At 42.9% G+C, this 19,952-nt stretch overlaps 1 protein-coding gene across 1 annotated transcript in view; it reads left to right on the top strand.

Moving 5' to 3' along the window:
• Positions 1–6,157, top strand: part of INTS7 (integrator complex subunit 7) — an 85,657-nt gene extending 79,500 nt beyond the window's left edge. The window contains exons 18-20 of the mRNA XM_077763178.1: positions 7–105; positions 1,407–1,592; positions 4,692–6,157. Of these exons, the coding sequence (XP_077619304.1) occupies positions 7–105; positions 1,407–1,592; positions 4,692–4,979 (573 nt within the window). The 3' untranslated portion in view covers positions 4,980–6,157. The remainder of the gene's footprint in view (positions 1–6; positions 106–1,406; positions 1,593–4,691) is intronic.
• Positions 6,158–19,952: the final 13,795 nt, after the last annotated feature.

The following is a 19,952-nucleotide window of genomic DNA, read 5'->3' as shown; positions in this document are numbered from 1 at the left end:
GGCCAGCATACAGCATGCCTCTGCAATGCCATCATTTCCTTGCTGAAAGTTCCTCTTTCATTTCAGAGATATTTTTTCCAGAAATTACAATCTACCAGCATCAAGGTAATAATAGCAAGAATATGGAGGCTAATATTGATTAAAAACCCAGTTATCTTCTGAAGAATACGTGGGATAGAGCTCTGCTTCAGGATCTTACCTTTAGTTTTGATAAAACTTACAGCCTTTAGTTGTGAATTTCTTCTCCCTTTACCGAGTGGTTTGGTGGAAGGAATGGGATTTGGGGGTTAAACCCTCTCCCTTGTTACCTGTCAGTGCCTGATGCAGTGAGACAGGGGTTTGGGTACCTGGAGCTCTGTCCCTTGTCTCCAAGAATAATTTGAGAAGTTTCATGATAGTTACCTCCAGGGATCTTGAGCTGAGTCCATGTCTGATTGGTCTTTCCAGACCCAGAGTAAATCAGGTCCAGTAAAACATCACCAGCCCTACCTCCAGGGCACTTTTGTCTGTGAATATCCAGTTTTGATGAGTTGGCCAGTGAGAAGAGCTAGTATTTGAAAATATGTAAGCCACTCAACATTCAAAAATGTATTTTTTATTCAGAGACTGAAATTGTTGGAAAAGGAGGAAAACTCACTGGCCAGAGGTTTTCTAGGTTATCCCCGGCAGCAAGTGTCTTCCCTGCATTTTGCATATCCATTCGAATGCATTTGGTTGCAAATAACAACATTCCATTTCAAAATGACCTGAATAATAAGAAAATTGATTACCTTAGGTAAGACATGTGCAGGGTTGATTGAAGCAATGCTCAACATTATCAAAAAGACCCAATTTCTTCCTTCTTTTTGTTCAGCAGAATTTGGGCTTTCTGTAATAGAAGTATATTTGGGATTTTAAATATGTTTTTAAATAAAAACTAATGAGCGATTTAATATTGACTTTTATACCATTGTGACTTGATTGTATGTGTAATCCTAGAATATGAAGTACATTTGCCTTTGAATTTAGTGTATTTAAAATTATGTAAGACCAAAGCACAGCATCTAGACATGAAAATTTACATGATGCATTTCCTTACTGGAATTGATTCGTAGTCAAAGAAAGGCCCCACCACAGAAATGGGCAAGAATAGTGCCTTCACTATTGTCTAACCCTCTTTTACCCTCACACAGAATTGGGGTTTGAGGTAGAAAACACAGTGGTATTTAAGAAAGGTATTAGGTATAAAGGTATTAGGCAAAGGAACCCTTGACCTTAAAGGTACATCTGCCTGTTGTCCTGGCATAGCCAGGTCATTGGTTGTGTGTGTAATGTTGTAACCTATAAATGGTAATTAGCACAAACTTGTCTGTCCAAAGAAAGCTTGTTCTTGCTTGTTAGCATTTACTTTAATGTTGGTATTCTAGCTTGCTCTGTCACCATCCCCCCGGAACCCTGCGGAGCCCATTGCTGTCCAGAATAACCAGCAGCTGGCTCTAAAGGTAGAGGGAGTGGTTCAACATGGATCGAAGCCAGGGCTCTTCCGCAAAATTCAGTCCGTCTGTCTGAATGTTTCTTCTACGCTACAGAGTAAATCTGGACAAGACTACAAGGTAATTTAGGAAAGAGGCAAAGTTGTGATGTGGATTTGATCAGCTTACATTAATGGAAGTTTTCTAGTGTTAAGCAGACTGCAGTTACACCTCCTAAGGGATGCGATATGGACACAAGTCAAAAGTGCATTCTGGGGCTTGAGGGAGCTCGTGAACAACACTTCTCTTTTCCCTGCCTGAGCCAGCTGATCGAGAAACGTCCAGGCAGACAGAGATCAAATACGAGTTTTATTATAGCTGTCAGGAAACCCAGCTCAGGTACCTGGCAACAAGGACTTCCTAGCCTTGTACCTCTGCACTGAATTTTCCCACCAGCCTCAGCCCACACACACAGGAGCCTGCCCCTATAAAACTGATGGTAGGAAAGAACGCCCTGATGCCCAGAGAAGGGAAAGAGGAGGGCTTAGCTCCCCATGCTCAGTTCCTACCCAGAAACTTCCCATCAGTCAGATTCACCTCCTTCCCTGGAAACCGATACTGCTCTTCTAATGAAAAGTCCCTCCACATGGAGGGAAACATCAGGAGTGAGGGAATAAGTACTCCCTTACCCCCAAAAAGCACACATCGAATTATTTTTCTCTATTTTAAGGGAATTTTAGCATTTCCCCCCCAAAAAAAGGGTATACAACATTGACAGGCATGGTCAGATAAAGTAAAATCTTTTCTTAATGGTATGACCCTGGGAATTGGCTTTGAGAAATCATGAGGTAAGTAACCAAAAATCATGCTTGCTTTGTTAGCTACAACCAGGATGCTGAATACCGTGGAATACCAGTATTCCAAATGTAGAGTGTTCTTTTCTGTGGACATCTCTTTCTGGTTCCTTGATGGTTTATTCACAGTAAATGGAACAAAGGAACAAGTACACAGTTGTATGAACAGAGTGGTGGTTCAAATGCCCACATTGGTTATATCCAGGTTTATCGTGGGCACGCTTGAACTGAGCTCCACAGCAAGGAAAGGAGTATTAGTAGAAATATAAAAAGAGAGCATTTTATTCTCTTTGGTGGTTTTAAGCTAAAAACCCAAGAGAAGGTGTGTCTTACCATTTTTACTTTCTTTACTTTGGTAACTTTCTCCTTTGCCCACTCTATGGCTCAGCCATCACTCTCTTCTCTTCCTTCATTCTCTTCTCTTCCTTTCTTTGACTCCCACAACACAGAGCATGGTGCCTTATATAGCAAGTATTTGATGAATGATGAAAAAAGTCATATACTGTATTTAGAGTACAGCTGTTATGTTCATGGGTGATTCCTTCTATCACAGAAGGTCCTAGTGAGAATTTATATAGTTAACTTACCCCTGTCAACAGCTGTCTCCTCACTTTGTGTTTGAGAGAAGAGTAATGCTGATTCTCATTGTTCTTGTGATACTACTGTTAAGAAAAAAAAACCTTGAAACCAGTCTTCTGCTTATTGACTTACCTCTGGAGGCATTGCTTAATGCCCAGAAGCTGATATAAGTTATGTAGTATAAGATTGCTCTGTTGTGTTATACACAGTGAGTTCTCAACTTGAAATGCATCATCCATTCAGAGTGCTTAGGTTGCCTTGGCCTATTTCTGGTCCTTTTAAGGAAGTTATTATTTGGGTAGGCATGTTATTTAGGGACCTAAAAACCCTATAGAAGTTGTGCAAACAAACAAAACAAGGCCTGTAAATCCAAGATCTGGAATTGGTCAGTGACTTCATTCCATTGCTGTTACAGAAAGATTGACCTCATGGTAACTGCTCCCTGAGTCACAAAGCTTCAGGGCACATTTATATCATTAATTATACAACAGAAACACATAAATGTAGAACAATCTGGCCACATATTCATTAACATTACCTTTATATGCATTCTAAGAATAAGTGTCTCTCTTGACATACCTCTTCCAGAGTGCAGGTCAGGGTAGACCAGCAACTGATACTCTGTTCTTTGAAGGACAAGACATGAGTGTCTAGCTAAATAAGTGAACAAGCCCATAAATCTGTGTTTTATAGTGTATTGTGCTACCCATGTGAACAAGACACTGATTATTAAGTGAGTGCTGTACAGGTTATAAAGTTAATTTATTTTAAAGAGGGAGGAATGACTGCATGAAGTAATACAAAATCAGACTAGCCAGGGGGAAGAACTCTAACTTGTATTTACTTAGTGTTACATTCTTTTTCAGTCTCTTAAATTTTAAACTCCCTGAAACAGGTGACTGTACCCTCTTTCTCAGAATTTCTCTTCACAGACTAAAGAAAGATAGGAATTGGAGTTGAGCTTGGGTAAGCAAGTGGAGAAGAAAATGTTTTCTTCCACTCTCTTAGGGTCTCCAGCTGGGCCCAAGACTAAACTAACATTAACACAAATTAACAGGAGAAAAGAATACAGGTTGTTAGAATTGTACACATATATGGGAGTCTTCACAGACAGTGGAAACCCAGAGAAGTGACCACAGCAGCAAGGTTATGTAACTTTTACACTAAGAAACAGTAAATTTGTGGAGACATAAGACAAATGGGCAGTAAAGTGGGGCTAGTGACTGGGAGAGAGATGGGGCAGGAGTCATTTCAGCATTGTCTCTCCGTCTCTGGTAATAAGGATGGTCTCCTTCTCTTGGTACCAAGAAGGGCACCTTTCTCATGGGAGGTTTGATCGCCTGTTTTAGGTAAAAATGGCAAGGTCAGAGAACCCTTCCTACATCCTGTTTCTCAAGTGCCTTTAGCTTAAAAGAATCAATGTGCTAAAGCAGCATTATTTTGAAGAGGCATGTCCTGAGCTCCTTTACAAGGAGGAAAGGCCAGCATCTGAAGGCATTGAGAAAGGCTCTGGTAGCTTGTTCTAGGAGTGAGGAGGTCGTATCCCCTACTGATAGAGCGTAGGCTCTGGAGTTCACCTGCCTCGGTTCAGAGGCCAGTTCCACTACTCATTAGCTGTGTGACCTTGGAGAAATTACTTAACCTCTCTGCCTCAGTGTTCTCATCTGTAAAGCAAGGATAATAATAGTACCTAAAGCTCTTGGTTGTTTGCAGGGATTAAGTAAGCACTTAGTACAAGGCCTTACCTCACAGTAAGCACTCAGTAGATGTTTGCTGTTCCTGTTATTTAACAATATTTTCATTCCAGATACCCATTGACAATATGACCAATGAGATGGAGCAGAGGGTTGAACCTCATAATGATTACTTCAGTACTCAGTTTCTGTTGAACTTTGCTATTCTCGGAACACACAACATTACAGTGGAATCTTCCGTGAAAGACGCCAATGGTATTGTATGGAAGACAGGTCCCAGAACTACCATATTTGTAAAATCCCTGGAAGACCCTTATTCCCAGCAAATTCGCCTACAACAGCAGCAGGCCCAACAACCATTACAACAGCAGCAGCAACGAAATGCCTACTCAAGGTTTTAGCCACATGATGAATGCACTACAGACTACAGGAATCGACCAAATGGGCAAAAATAATTTGATTTTTCACGTGGATTAAGATATAAAAGAATGTGGAGCCCATCTATTCATTGGGTTCTATAATGTGAGACTCTGGTGAAACAAAAGGGTTGTTTTTTGTTTTTAAATTTAATTTGAGAAATAATTGGATTCCTAGCCAGAAAGAATTTTTTTCCGTGTTCCTTCTCAAGCCATGTCCTTTATCTTCTGTTTGACGTTTTCATTGTTTTTCTGTTGCTGAGCTTTTCTTTCTCTTTCAAGAAAAGTCATGTATTGGGATCACTGAATTAATATATTTGTCTGATTCTCTACCAAAATACATCACTCACTACCTGGCCCAGACCTCACATTCTGAGCTAGGCATGGCAAGTTCTGACTAGTTGGTACAGAGTTTACCTGTGGTAGCAGACACTGAGTTCTGCCCTAGACAAACTTGGATGTGTCCCCTGAAACACCCAGCTTTCTGCATTTTAAGAGCATGCAGTCTAGCAAAATTGAAACATCCTGCTATATTATTTCAACTATTTGCCTATGTTTTTCTATGCTAAAGCAATCTTAATTTATTTAGTATTTAATTGACCCTCCAAAAACAGCTAACAGTTACATACAAAGATTGGCAAGTAATCGTTTGTGTTTTCTATTTCTAATATGTGTGTGGTTTTGTTTATACTGTAGACTTTTTACATTATTTCCAAGAGCAAAAAAAATCACTCACGTTTAATATCTTAATGTTTTAAGTTAGAAAAGCAGATCTTTTGATTGGTTTCTTCTTGGCAAGTTATGTAATGCTAGACTTGATTGTCTAGAAAGAACAGTCTATAGCACAATCTCAATTAGTTGGGATGCTCAGGGAATAGAAGTTTTCTGGTTAGCCAGAAAACCCCCTTTTTTTTCTATCTCAATACAGGTTGAAAACCATTATATAAAATAATAATAATATTAAACTTGTCTTAACACAGTAGACTAGATGTAACTTACCTGTTCGTTCTCAGTTTGGGACCATTCAGCGCTCGGGATCTTGGTTTCTAAACATCAGGGATTGATGATGTATGTGGGGCAGTTGGGCCGGAAGCAGTTCCAAAGAGGAAACTGGGCACATTCCCTAGAGGTTCCCTTTTTAAATAAATCTCCCATTTTCTTTGCTTGTGTTTTGCATATTTTTTCCCTTTAAAGTCATCATTGCCTCAAACTAAAAAAAAAAAAAAAAATGAGTTGGCTTTTCTTTGTCATGTTGCCTCCAGAGGTGAGAAGTGATTGGCGATTCAGATCCCTCTGAGATTGCCTGGCTACGTGAGCTATTTTTCCTCAGCTGCCATTGGCCAGAACATCATCGTAAAAAGGGTAAATCTCCAGTGTTGACTGTGGGTGACATCCCTTTATGTTCAGCCCCATTGTATGCAGTGCACAATGCCCCCAGTTGTGACAGGGTCTGGGAGCACAGGCCTTAGGAAGAACTGCCAGAGCTTGTGCCGGCACACAGAACCCCGTGGCCTCCCAGGAGTGGAAAGAGCTGAGTCAGAAATCACAGGTTGCCCTTTTGGCTCTGGTGAATTAGCTGTGTGGCCTGGGGCAAGTTACTTGATCTCTCTAGGCTAATTTCCTTGTCTGTAAAATGACCAAATTAGACCGGATCTCTTAAAGCCAACCTAGAGTTTTATCAGGCAACTGAAAGACTAAAAGACTCTTAAATTAGGGGGGAATTTTTTTTTAATGTTTTATTTATTTTTGAGAGAGAGAGACAGAGACAGAGCATGGGAAGGGCAGAGAGAGAGGGAGACACAGAATCCAGAGCAGGCCCCAGGCTCTGAGCCATCAGTTCAGAGCCTGATGCAGGGCTCCAACTTGTGAACTGCGAGATCATGACCTGAGCGTTAAGTTGGATACTTACCGACTGAGCCACCCAAGTGCCCCAGGGAGAATTGTCTTTTTCTTTTTTAATTTTTTTAAATGTTTTATTTCTGAGAGAGAGAGGCAGTATGAGCAGGGGAGCGTCACAGAGAGGGAGATACAGAATCTGAAGCAGGCTCCAGGCTCTGAGCTGGCTGTCAGCTCAGAGCCCAATGCGGGGTTCCAACCCACGAACGTAAGATCATGAGCCAAAGTCGGACGCTTAACCGACTGAGCCACCCTGGTGCGCCGAGAATTGTCTTTTAATTAAATGTCTGTTTTCAGAATGAAATTTTATACTGTCATTTTCAGGTTCCTGGTACTGTTTTGAAGCAGAATTCTCAAGAAAAGCAAATCTTGTAAGCCACCAATTCCCCCCAGTTCCTTTTGAGACCTGCCCAAATTTTATGTTCTTTTTTTTAAAACTTTTATTTTTTTAATACAATTTATTGTCAAATTGATTTCCATACAACACCCAGTGCTCATCCCAACAAGTGCCCTCCTCAATGATGTTTATTTTTATTTATTTATTTTTTTGAGAGAGAGAGACAGGGCATGAACAGGGGAAGGGCAGAGAGAGAGGGAGACACAGAATCTGAGGCAGCTCCAGGCTCCAGTCAGTCAGCACAGACCCCGATGTAGGGCACAAACTCACAAATTGTGAGATCATGACCTGAGCCAACATTGGATGCTCAACCAACTGAGCCAGCCAGGCGCCCCCCAGATTTTATGTTCTTAAAAGACCAGCTTTTGATAGCTATTATAAACTTTTTGATTTGGCACACTGTAGGACTCCTGCCACAAAGTTGGAAAGGAACTATTAATAAAAAAAAAAAAAATCCAAATAGTTCAAACTATGAAAATAACTCTGTGAAGCAAAAAAAAAAAGGCTATTTTAATTGAGTGTGTCCATTAGACCCAGGATTAGAATTCTGAATTTATGTTTGGTATCATGTCTGCTGTATTTCTGGCATCGACTGTTAAGCAGTTATTTGAGGTAAGGGGAAATTGTGTTTATAATTTCAACACTATAATTATAAATGAAAAGAATATGAAGGGGTAGATGAAGGGAAAGATGGAAAGAAAGATACATGTATACTGATTGTGAAGTGAGCATGTTCTGTGAATTTACAAATATGGATAATAAAGGGTATGGGCTGATCGATTCTGGGAAGACAGGGCTAATTTTTCTCAGTGTTTAGGCACTTTGCAGTATAGCCTGGTGGGTCAGAGCACAGCTTTGGAGCTACACTGTCTGGGTCCAAATCCTAACTACCTAACTTTGTGACCTTGGACAAGCCACTTGATATCTCTATGCCTCAGTTTCCTTACTCCTAAAATTGAGGGCTATAATAGTGCTTCATGGGATCGGTGTGAGGTTTGAGTTAACATAGACTTAGTATAGGGAAGGCAATTAGAACAGCCCTAGCATATAGTAAGCAGGTATATAAGTTTGCTAGTATTGTTACTACTATTTTTATATCCTCCCGAATACTATTTTTCGTAGTCTTAGATCAGTTCTTATTCTTAGCATTTTATTTATTCATAATAAAAGTTCCCTTTCTCTGCTACTAAACACACATTTAAGCTATCGTCCCTCATTTTCAATTTGGGTATGTGGAGTAATAACAAAATAATGTCGACCTAAACAAAATGGAATTTCTGTCTACAACCAATATCATAAATCCTATTTAATTAAAATATTTAAAGACATGTATGAAGAACATTACGGAAATACTTTCTAAAGCTACTACTGCTCTCTTCAATGGTGACAGCAATAGTATATTGGCTATTTAGAAATTAAAGTACTCTTGTATTCCAGCTTGACCTAAGAGATCTTGTGATAATGACCTTTCTAGCACAAACCAACCAAGGTGGCAGGTAATTTGCAGCCAGAGGCACTAAGTGACTTTTCACATAGTGGTATAGCTCCCAGAAGAAGAAACCAAGATGCTCAGATGAAGGTCCCAGAGATGTCAATTTAAGTTGTATTTTAAGACTACTTGCCGTGGATCCTTAGATTCGTCCCTTGGTCTTTCTGTGCCAATGCCTGCCAGCATTAAGGATCAGAGGATCCTGCCACTTGGTATGTAGCGTACATGCAGCGCTTGTCCAGTAGAAGGTTCTGTGATTATGGAAATGCTCTAAGTCTGGCCTTCCAATACAACCACTAGCCTTATGTACTCATTGAGTATCTAAAATATGGCCAGTGTGACTGAGTCTTTTATTTACTTTTAGTCCAGTTAAATTTAAATAGCCTCACGTGGCTACTGCCTGCAGAATTGGGAAAGTGCAAGAATGAGAAGAAATAAAATTCACTATTCCCTTAGGACCTAGATAACTCTTAAATAGATTTCTAGATAAGAGGTCTACGTTGGAATTCTCTGATGTACTAAAAGTTTCACATAGAAGACTATAGATGACAAGGAAGATACTCCGTGTGTGTGTGTGTGTGTGTGTGTGTGTGTGTGTGTGTGCTTTGCTTCTGGTAATACTGTACTCCTCAGAGACCCAGCTCTTTATGTACTTAACCCTTGGATTTAGCCTTTGTCAGTCACCAACATTCAAAGTATGAGGTCCACAAGTCTAGTGAATGGGCTTAGATCTCGTCCCTAAGAGCAAGAGGTTATGGTCTTCCTTTCCATTTCTTGCTCTAGAACACAAAGACCTTTAACTCCATGGGCTGTGTATTCTATTGGCTTGACTGGAGCTAGGCCATTATTTCCCTGTAGTATCTCCTGGTCTAACGTAGTCCTTCTATGAGCAGTTTAATTTTTAATTGCAATTGGGATTTAAACAGAGTGAGTTTCTCCTTAACTAAAATATGAAGGCCTGGAGCCATTGATTTCCACATTCTAATGTAGAATGCTTAATGTTATAAATCTACTTTTTTCAAATGTGCTACAGGTACCAAAGATTTTTTTAGTCTATATCTTTTCCCTTCCTGCCTCCTTGCTGATCTCCCCCAAGGCAATTATGTCCTGTACAGTCAAGTTTGTTGTGCAATAACTGTCCTCTGATTAGTCCTGGTTAAAGACTGAAACTTGGTGAAATGAGTTTGGTGATGGCCTTCCTCTCAGATCCTGTCTCCAAGGCCTAGCTTTTGTCTTATGATATTTAGTTGGCAAACGGAAACTAAAAATATTTTTATTGCTGTGTCCAGACAGTTATTTTTAGCAAATTATAAAGGTAAAATAATACTAATTCATTTGGTATTAGGAGATGAATCAGTCAGCAAAATGAACACCTCTATCCTCAGAAGTCAGGATGAGTTCAAGGAAATCAGATTGTTTTACAGAGAGAAAATATTCTCTGCTTCACCTTTTGGTTTTCTTGGGAGATTTCATTGGTGGATTTTGATGAAGCTTTGGCAAGCAAAAATATTTTACATGGAGAACTACGACATCGTAGAGCTAAGGTAGACTGAGGAATCACGAAAGGATAGCAGTGTCCAGTTGTGTGTCGTGGAGGGGGGGGCACGCAGTACCGCCTCCAGTCGCCCCTCAGCCCTGGGAGCAATGACGCTAATGGTGCTTTTCGCCTATTCGTCCTCTCACTCTGGGGAGATGAGCAAAGTGATGGCCAATTGCTAAGACTTGTGTCCCCCACCTTGCTTCCCCTCCCACCCCCAGCCAGCAGCAAAGGCAGACGTCTTGTGTTAGGATCAGTGCTGAAGCACCGTGTGTGCGTGCACTAACGCACGCGCACGCACACACACACACACACACCCCTAGGACAAGAGTAGAAAAGCCTACTGTACAAATGCAAGTGGAGGAGTTGGGGAGAAGGGGCTTCCTAATGTGAGCCCCACACAATACCAAGCTCTGAGCTGGGGGGGTGGGAAATGCAAAAAAAACTGACCGGGAGAGAGAGCCCTTAAGCAACTTATAGTCTCTTGACAGAAGGAAGGAGACTTGTATTTTTACAGAATATGGAGAGGAGAGGGCTTTATAAGAGATGTTGAGAGGGGTGCCTCGGTGGCTCAGTCGGTTAGGCATCTGACTTTGGCTCAGGTCACCATCTCGTGGTTTGTGAGTTCGAGCCCCATGTTGGTCTCTATGCTAACAAAAACTTCAAACTCTGTGTCTCTCTCTCTGCTCCTTCCCCTGCTTGCACTGTCACTGTCTCTCAAGAAATGAATACGTGTTAAAAAAATGTTTTTAAATTAAAAAAAAAAAAAACTATTGAGAGAGCCCAAAAGATGCCATTCCTGAAATTCTAATAATGTCTCCCGTTGTATGCAACAGGACTGGCTCTTAGGTGATTAGAAAATGGCCACCATTCGCATTTTCTCCTTTTGCAGCACTTGGAAATGCAAGTGTCCCTTCCTCCTCAGAGAGCTTCTTGACATAATCAGAAACTATTGGGTACCTAGTCCTCGGAAGCCAGAGAAGAACACAAGAGCATTGGGAAAAAAGATATACCCCTAAAGTGTAAAGTCAATATTTGGCCTCAAGGAGACAGGAGCTTACACTCAAGAAGAATTAAATATTGTCTCATGTTGCAGAAACCACTACTCCTTCCACCCAGGCTGTTCGATGACACAAACCCCCAATGTCACATTCCAAGGTATCAGGGCCTTAGGGAGAAATGACTGTAATCACAGAATCACTTAAGCAACATCAGATCTATCCTACTTAGTGGTTACAGTGTCCCCTGGGATGCTCAAAAGCATTTTGGCCCTGGCTGGGATCGTCTCTCAGGGAGTGAGCTCATCAGGAATCTCTCCTTGAGGGCCCTTGACACAGGAGAGGGCCCACAAGTCTGTCCTAAGTGGTGCCTCTCCCTCCCTCCTCCCCGACGCGGGCCAGAAGTAGCTGATGGAAAGCACTTTTCCTTCCTCCTGAGCACTAAAACTACCTCAGCTGACATCACAGGGCTCTGTAGCTCAGTCAGCAACTTTCGTCTGAGCTGGAGTCTGTGAATTTGGACAGATTCCCCAGATCCGTGCCAAAGGCACAGCCAACAAGGACACAAACAATTTTGAGAACAGGTGACCTTTTTAATTCATTTGCCAAATGTTTATTGAACGCATCCAGGGTACCAGGAACTGAGATTACAATAATGAACAAGCTCTTTGGGTTTGTCCCCAAAACACGACACTTGTTTTTGCACAGAGCACAGGAGGGAAGGCCATGAGAATCCCACTGGTTTATGCTGGTGGGCCTGAGCTTCCAGGGTGGTTGATCATTTGCTCCAGTGAAAGGGGAAAGGAATGGATTTGGACAGGACTGTCCGGGCTGGAGTCCTTGCTGTTTCCAGTGTGGCCCTTCGGGAAAGTGCTTAGCCGGATGCCAGTTTCTTTTGCATCTACCATCTTCACACCTCACGAAGTCCTTCCTTCTGTCCAACATAAACCCCTCACGGCAGTCAGCCTCCTGCTTCAGTTCTCTGTGAGGGAAATGGAAAAACTCCCCAAAACCATGGTCGTAGGGAAATAGCTCTAATCAGAACACAGTCTCCCCTGACCCCAGCTACGCCAGACCCCCCCAGACACGGCAGAAACACCTTTGCCCTGATCCTCCATCCAGACATGATAGCTGGTACCTTTGTGTGACCGGTATCCAATCCAGTCAGTCTTGGCAGCACGGTCTGCTGCCCAACCTCCAGGATTGGCACAAATGTGGACAAATAGTGGCTAAAGTGGCCGCATCCTGTTCATGGGAACAGACAGCTCCCTATGCTGTCCCATGCCCCACATCAACCACTTGGCTATTCTCAGAGTCTCCGTTTCCTCTCATAACCTCTCTGGGAGCCCTGGGTGCTTCATCTGTGAAATGGGGCTAATGACTGCCCTATGGAAGAGTCGTCAGCATTAAATGTAAGGATACATGCCCCAAACCTGCTCCTTGGCAAGGAAGGACCCACCAAATGTTGTCTTCTGCCTCTGTGGTAGAGTGGCCAGCATGGCCTGGTGGCCCAGAGAACAGCAAGGACAGTAATGTTTCAGATCATCTCGTCTCCACCTTAAAGGAAGATGATATCCCAGGGCATCTGAGGACCTAAAAGTACTAAAATGTCTTAGACTCACTAGAAATGTATTATTCTCTCTTGGGAGGAGGGCATTTACATTTATCGGCATCTTTGTCAGCATAATCTTTGGGCCCGGGGGGAGGGGAAAAAAAAAGTGTCGCCAGGGCAATGAGCCAACCCAGGCTTCTCTGTCATTCTTTCTGAGTTATTTAGCAGCTGCAAAGTAAGTGGGCTTATATCCAAACTTAGTTCTCGCCATCAAATCTATTGGGCATAAGCCCCATGATTCAATGGGCACTTTCTACCTGACAGAACATGACTATTTTCCTGCTGGTGCGAGTTTGCCATTTTCCCCAAACACAGAACATGAGGCATGGAGACTTAAAATTGAGACGTTGAGGGTGGCTCGAAGGAAGAACTTAGTGAACTGTGAAAATAATTAAATAGTAAAGGAAGGAGGCATTTGGACTTGTGTGAGCTATTCTGTCCAACCAGAAGGATGCATTTGCCAGTAGCCTCTCTGGAAGCAGAGGGATGGACTGTCGGACCTCCTGGGCCCATTCCCTCAGCAGGAGCTGGTGCGGGCTGCGGCGTCCCCAGCTGAGGGCTCTGGCTGGGAGATGGGGGGTGGCCCTCCTCCCCACTAGGCACATGCCCTCCAGACAGTGCTCAGGCACTGCAGCTGCAGATATTAAAAACCCCTGCTTGGCTCTTTCTGTCTTTAGGGTAAATGCCTCTGGCCGTTGACCAGAAGGATGAGGGAACCGAGGTGGGAGGAGGGCTGGGGGGTCAGGCTTGATGGCTGAGAAGGGGGGAGGTGAAGAGGTTATGTTTTCTCTCACCTCCTCAGCGTGTGTGTGTATATGAGATGTGAGTCTAGGCAACGAGAGGAGCTGCCCTACTTTTGAGGGAGGGAGACTGCCCTTCACAGTGTTCTCTGCTTCTGTTCCCACTACCGTCATCCTTGCTCACAGCCTCATTATGTCTTCCTGGATATCGCCTTCACTTCCTGTTTTCCTTGCTGCCAGTTTCTGTCTCCTCAGTAATCCATACTTCCCATTGCTTCCCAATTCATTCGCTGGTACAAAACTTTTATTCCCACTGGGTTCCCGAAACAGTCCAAATTCCTCAGTGGGTCATTGAAGACCTCCCACAATTAGACGCCAGCCTAGCGGCCCAGTGGGCCTCACCTCTCGCCACACTTGCATGGATGTCCTCGTCTGTGGGAAAACTAGCTTCCCGGACATCCCCGGGGCTCAGGCTGCACTTGTTCACCACCTGGTTTTGTTCATATCTTCCCTCCACTTGAATGCTCCTCTCTCCATCACTGAAAAGTCTGTTCACCCCTCCGTGGGCAGATTCTCCAGCCAGGTGCAGAACTCCTGCATGGCCCGTATCATATTCAATCTTGTGTGAAGCAGTCGGGCTGCCTGGCCCTTGGGGTCAGCATAAAGGTGGACACATGGTGGCTAATGTCACCATGTCCTACTGATGAGAACAAATGGCTCCCTCCACTGTCCCCCACCCTGCCACTGGCCTGTGGCTATTCTTTGGCCTCCAACCCTCATTCACATCCCTACAAAGAGCAGCGCTGTCTGATCTGCCCACTGACCCGATATTCACCTTGGAGACCAGAGATGTAGAGCCAGCTTACTGCTGTTTCTGAGCTCTGAGCAGTGTAATGGTGGGCGCACAGCCTACTTGTATGGTGAGGCCCAGCAGAGGCCCGGAGTACAGCTCAGGTTCTGATCTCTGATCTAAGGCCTGAGGCAGGAGGGAGTGGGCCAGTGCCTAGAGCTCACAAGAAAAAAAATTTTTTAACGTTTATTTTTGAGAGAGGGAGAGAGAAATAGATAATCCTAAGCAGGCTCCATGCTGTCCGCACAGAGCCCAATGCAGGGCTTGAACTCACAAACTGAGATCATGACCCGAGCTGAAATCAAGAGTTGGATCCTTAACCAACTGAGCCTTCCAGGAGCCCCAAGAAAAGAAGTGTTTTAAAGATCATTTATTCAGCTCTTTCCTTGGAGTCCTCTTCACTCTCTTCCAGCAACAGCCAGAACTGGTCAGAATTTAGAATGCATTGTTACTTTACGAGCTTTGGGTTTGATGGTTTCTGGCTGGGTTCTTCCCCATCGATCTTCCCTCCCTCTGTCCCTTGCTCTCTCCCTGCCTTCCTTTTATTTTTTTTAATTTTTTTTTAATGTTTTTTATTTATTTCTAGGAGAGAGAGAGAGAGAGAGAGAGAGACAGCGTGAGCAGGGGAGGGTCAGAGAGAGAGGGAGTCACAGACTCTGAAATAGGCTCCAGTCTCTGAGCTGGCAGTCAGCACAGAGCCCGACGCGGGGCTCGAACCCACGAACCGCGAGATCATGACCTAAGCGAAAGTTGGACGCTTAACCGACTAAGCCACCCAGGCGCCCCTCCCTGCCTTTCTTCTCCATGGACTGGTTGAGTGCTTATTATATGCAGGGCACTGCAGCAGGTAGACTCCGTGCTGTCAGGAAGCTTTGGCAGGTGGTTGTCACATACGTCAGGGTGATAGTGTTTGTCCGTGATGCTGAGGGCCAGCTGAGGTGCCGACATGGCACAGAGGAGAGACTGAGAAGCACACTGCATCATTATTCTCACTGACTCAGGAGGTATATAAAGTGCCATCCAGAAGAGCCTGTGGGAGGTGAAATGGGCAATGGAAGGCAGGCAGGAAGAAAAGGGAAGGAGAGGAAGCCCAGGTGGCCTTTGGTTTCTCATCACCCCAATCCAGCCTGATGCCACAGCCAGCTGCAAATCAGACTCCTACAATTCAAATCTGACACTTTCCCTCCCATACGGGTCTTCTACTAAATTGCTGGCCAGCTCACGTTTCCCCCTCACATCTCCATGTGCTTTTGCCAGCTTCTACTCCATAAATTTTGGACCACAGGACCTCCCACCGGGTGGCTGGAGCTGGAGCAGGTAACCTCAGGAGCCATCCGAGGCCATAGTTTTGCTATATAAAAGACTGACTTCCTGTCCAAAGTTCCCTAAGCTACCCTTGTGTCCTTATAAAGCAGGAAAACATTTATCTTTGTGCTTTTCATTTGAGCACTCCCCAGTACATGATCTTTCCCTGGTCAGAGGCATCCACAATACCCTGAAGAGTGAGGGGTTAAAGCAATAATGCAAAGACAAAAACCCCAAAACACAGAAAACAAAAACCATGTTTAGTCTTTTTAACATCCATAGGGAAGATATCAATAATAAAAAGAGATGGGGGCACCTGGATGGCTAGTTGGTTAAGCATCTGACTTCTGCTCAGGTCATGATCTCAGTTGTGAGTTCAAGCCCCGTGTCGGGCTGTGTTGACAGCTCTGAGCCTGGAGCCTGCTTCAGGTGCTATGTGTCTCCCTCTCTCTGCCCCTCCAATGCTTGCACTCTGTCTCTCTCTCAAAAATAAATAAACATTTAAAAAAAATTTTTTTAAGAATAAAAAGAGATAGAGTTTGGGCCATAAAAATAGAAAAGAGAAGGGCACCTGGGTGGCTTAGTCAGTTAAGCATCCAACTTCAACTCAGGTCATGATCTCACAGTTCGTGGGTTCAGGCCATACATCAGGCTCTGTGCTAACACCTCAGAGCCTGGAGCCTGTTTCTCCCTCTCTCTCTGCCCTTCCCCTGCTCGTGTTCTATCTCTCAAAAATAAACATAGAAGAGAAAAGGGAGCATGGATGGCTCAGTCAGTTAAGCATGGACTCGATTTCTGCTCAGGTAATGATCTCACGGGTCATGAGTTCAAGCACCACATCAGGCTCAGCCTCCACACTTAGCTAATCTCTCTCTCTCTCAAAACAAAAAACAAACAAACAAACAAAAACATTAATATAGAAGAGCGGAAGAATAATAGGATAACCTTGTCCCACTTTAGACATGTTGGCATTCTCACTGTCCCCTGAACCCCAGTACACATCACACATTAGGCTTTTGGGCACACTTGGCTTTTAGCACGCACTGCTTTCTTCTCTATAGCTCTGTCTAGCAAGCTCAGATCACCTCTAAAGATTTACCCAGGTAGAAAGTTCTCCTCTCCAAAAAGCTTTCCCTGAAAGCCCCGCAGAACTGGGCACCACCCTAGCTTCTGACCTACTCTCTTTTAAAGCACTCAACTTCTTGTAACTCCCACTTACATATTTGTCTCCTCTTCTGTCTAGGCTGAGAACATCTGAGGGGGGAGGATTGGAAGTTCATCTTATGAACTATAGTAGTACTATGACCAGTAGTAGGCCATTGGTCACATTTATTGAGAATTCAAATGACCTAGCCATGGTATATAGTTTGTGGTCCTGGGAGCCTAGCCACTGAGAACAGATTGTAAACTCAAGAGCTCTTGCCCAGCCCAATAAGCACTTCTAGTTCTGAGTTCTCAACTCAATAGTTCAACTACCCAGGGGAGCCTAAGCAGTACTAAAAGGGCTCAACGGTCCTGGCCATGCTCTTGGGCAGCCTGATAATTACTGCAGGCACTGCTGCAGCGGTGCACTTCCTCCACCATCAGTGAGCGCCCAGGCCCTGCAGTCTCCAGTAGGAGCCAAACCTGGGCCTGGCCCCTTTGTGACCAAGGTGAAGCTCTGTCATCCCTTTCCCTGGGCTTCAGTTTCTCCATCTGTCATGTGGTTGTGGGTCTTAATTAGAAAGCTCTTAGAGATTCCTGAAAGGACTGTTATTGTTCAGCCGCACAAAGGATATTATGTCACAGTGGTAGAAGAGCACGGCAAATAATGGAAACTAGGAATAATAAGGGCACTTATTCCCAGAAGCACATTGATTTAAACCACAAAAGCTCCTTGGAACAGGGCTTGAGGATTGTAAAAGCCTGAGCAGTCAACAGCCCCTGTGGGAGGGGAGCCCATGCCAGGCTATTGCTGGAGAGTCGATTCAGTCGTTGTAGGCAGCCCAGTTTTGTCCCTCAGGTGTTCTCACTTGGGTGACACTTCCCTGCTGTAATGAGCCTAGCCTATTTGCTGGGTTCTAGAGAGAAACGACCATTACTTGCACATCCCTTGCACAAGAATTGGCGTTAGCACAGTTCAGTTTACTTTTCATTCTCTAGGTGATGAAGATGAGTCTCCAGACAATGGAAAGTTCATCACCACTTTTGCTTCTAAAATCTGCATAGCAGAAATCCCATCTGGATCATACCTTGACCCCACTGTTGCTACCACTGGTCAGCAACTTTGGAAAACCACCCAGGTGCACTGTATCTGTGAAAACTCAAGTTCCCTTTGCAAACAGGCCATCCAACATGGAAAAGTATACTGAAGCATAGCTCTGATGGAAGAAAGGACAGGATCTGCAAAGGATGGTGGCTCTGATTGCACAAAAATTTCAAACTCCTAAAGAAAAAAAGCACTGTAACCCAAACTAAAAGATAAAAAGAACAAACTGCAGGGAATATATTTGCAACATTCATAATAGATTAATGAGTACTATCCTTAGTATGTAAAAGTCTTTGAAAATCATTAAGAAAAATAGTAGCAACCCAACAGGAAGGTGGGTTGAGGATACAGAGAATCCACAAAATAAAAATTACAAATGGCTAACAAACAGCGTTTTAAAATGTTATAATGAAATAAATGTAATGAAAAAAATGTGAATTTAAACAATAAGATTTCATTGTTTTCACCTATTAGATTGGCAAAGATTTTTATTTTTAGTGATATGGTGAACTCAACATTTAATATTACCTAGTAAGGCTAAATATAATTTTATTCTATGATCCTACAGTTCCATTCCTTATTTCTCCTCAAGGAAACTGTGCATCTGGGCATAAGTAGACACATAGGAGAATGTCTGAAACATCTTTATTTGTAATAGCAAATGCTGGAATGAACTCAAATATCCATCAATAGGTAGATATATGAATTACGATAGATTCACAATAGAACACTATACAATGCTAACAACAAATGATTACAGCAACATGCGTGAAGTTGAGTGTATGAAGTTAGTCACTCTGATTCCATTTATATAAATGTTATGGGGTTCCAAGTTTCCTTTGGAAGGACGTAGTAACTGGGTCAGGGCTGAGGTGCATTTCTGTGGCCCTAACAATGTTGTGTCTTGATCTAGGGATGTGTTCATCCTGAGAAAATTCATCAAGCTAAATCTTTACGATACATGTACTTTTTTGCATGCATGATACACTTATAAATATTTTTAAAAAGCAAGTCCTAAAAGAATATGTGCACAAAATATAATTTCATTTACATGAAGAAAAAGCATGCAAAACTAAGTCATATATTGTTAAAGGATGCAAGCATATGTGATGAAACTAAAGAAAAACAAGGGGCTGATACTCAATTCAGGAAGGTAGATTCTTCTGAGGAGCAGGGTGGGGCTTCGAGTGGTATGATCTTTTAGGTCTTAAGCTAGATGATAATTTCACAGATATTTTATTATTTTTTATGCCCTTCACATATTAGAAATATCATTTCCATGTATTTAATATTTAATAGAAACAAAATTAAAATTGTTTTTCTTATTTAAGGGGCGCCTGGGTGGCTTAGTCAGTTAAGCGTCCGACTTTCGCTTAGGTCATGATCTCGCTGCTCACGCTGTCTCTCTCTCTCTCTCTCTCTCTCCTAGAAATAAATAAAACATTAAAAAAAATTTTTTTTAATTGTTTTTCTTATTTAAAAAAAATTTTTTTTGAGAGCGTGAGAGATTGAGAGCACAAGCTGGGGAGGGCAGAAAGAGAGGGAGACAGAAACTGAAGCAGGCTCCAGGCTCTTGAGCTGTCAGCACACAGCCCGATGTGGAGCTCGAACCCACAAACCATGAGAGCGTGATCTGAGCTCTCATAAAATAAAACTCTTCTAGAAAGGAGAATGTCTCTCCTATCCATGTAAAAATTATACTTCTTCTAAGAAGATCCCCTAAGATGATAGAGACAAGAGAGCAAAGGTATTATAAAAGAACATTTCTCAAATGTGATTTAGTAAGACAAAAATTGGAAACAATATAAAGTTTTGTCAATAGGAATTGATCAAACAAATTACACTAACTCCATAAACTACAATACTATGTAACTATTGAGATTAAT

Source organism: Crocuta crocuta, unplaced genomic scaffold, assembly GCF_008692635.1.
Source record: "Crocuta crocuta isolate KB4526 unplaced genomic scaffold, BGI_CrCroc_1.0 scaffold3, whole genome shotgun sequence".
Classification (NCBI taxonomy): Eukaryota; Metazoa; Chordata; class Mammalia; order Carnivora; family Hyaenidae; genus Crocuta; species Crocuta crocuta.
The sequence above is the reverse complement of the archived record's forward strand: the minus strand, read 5'-3'. Positions and strand labels throughout refer to the sequence as shown.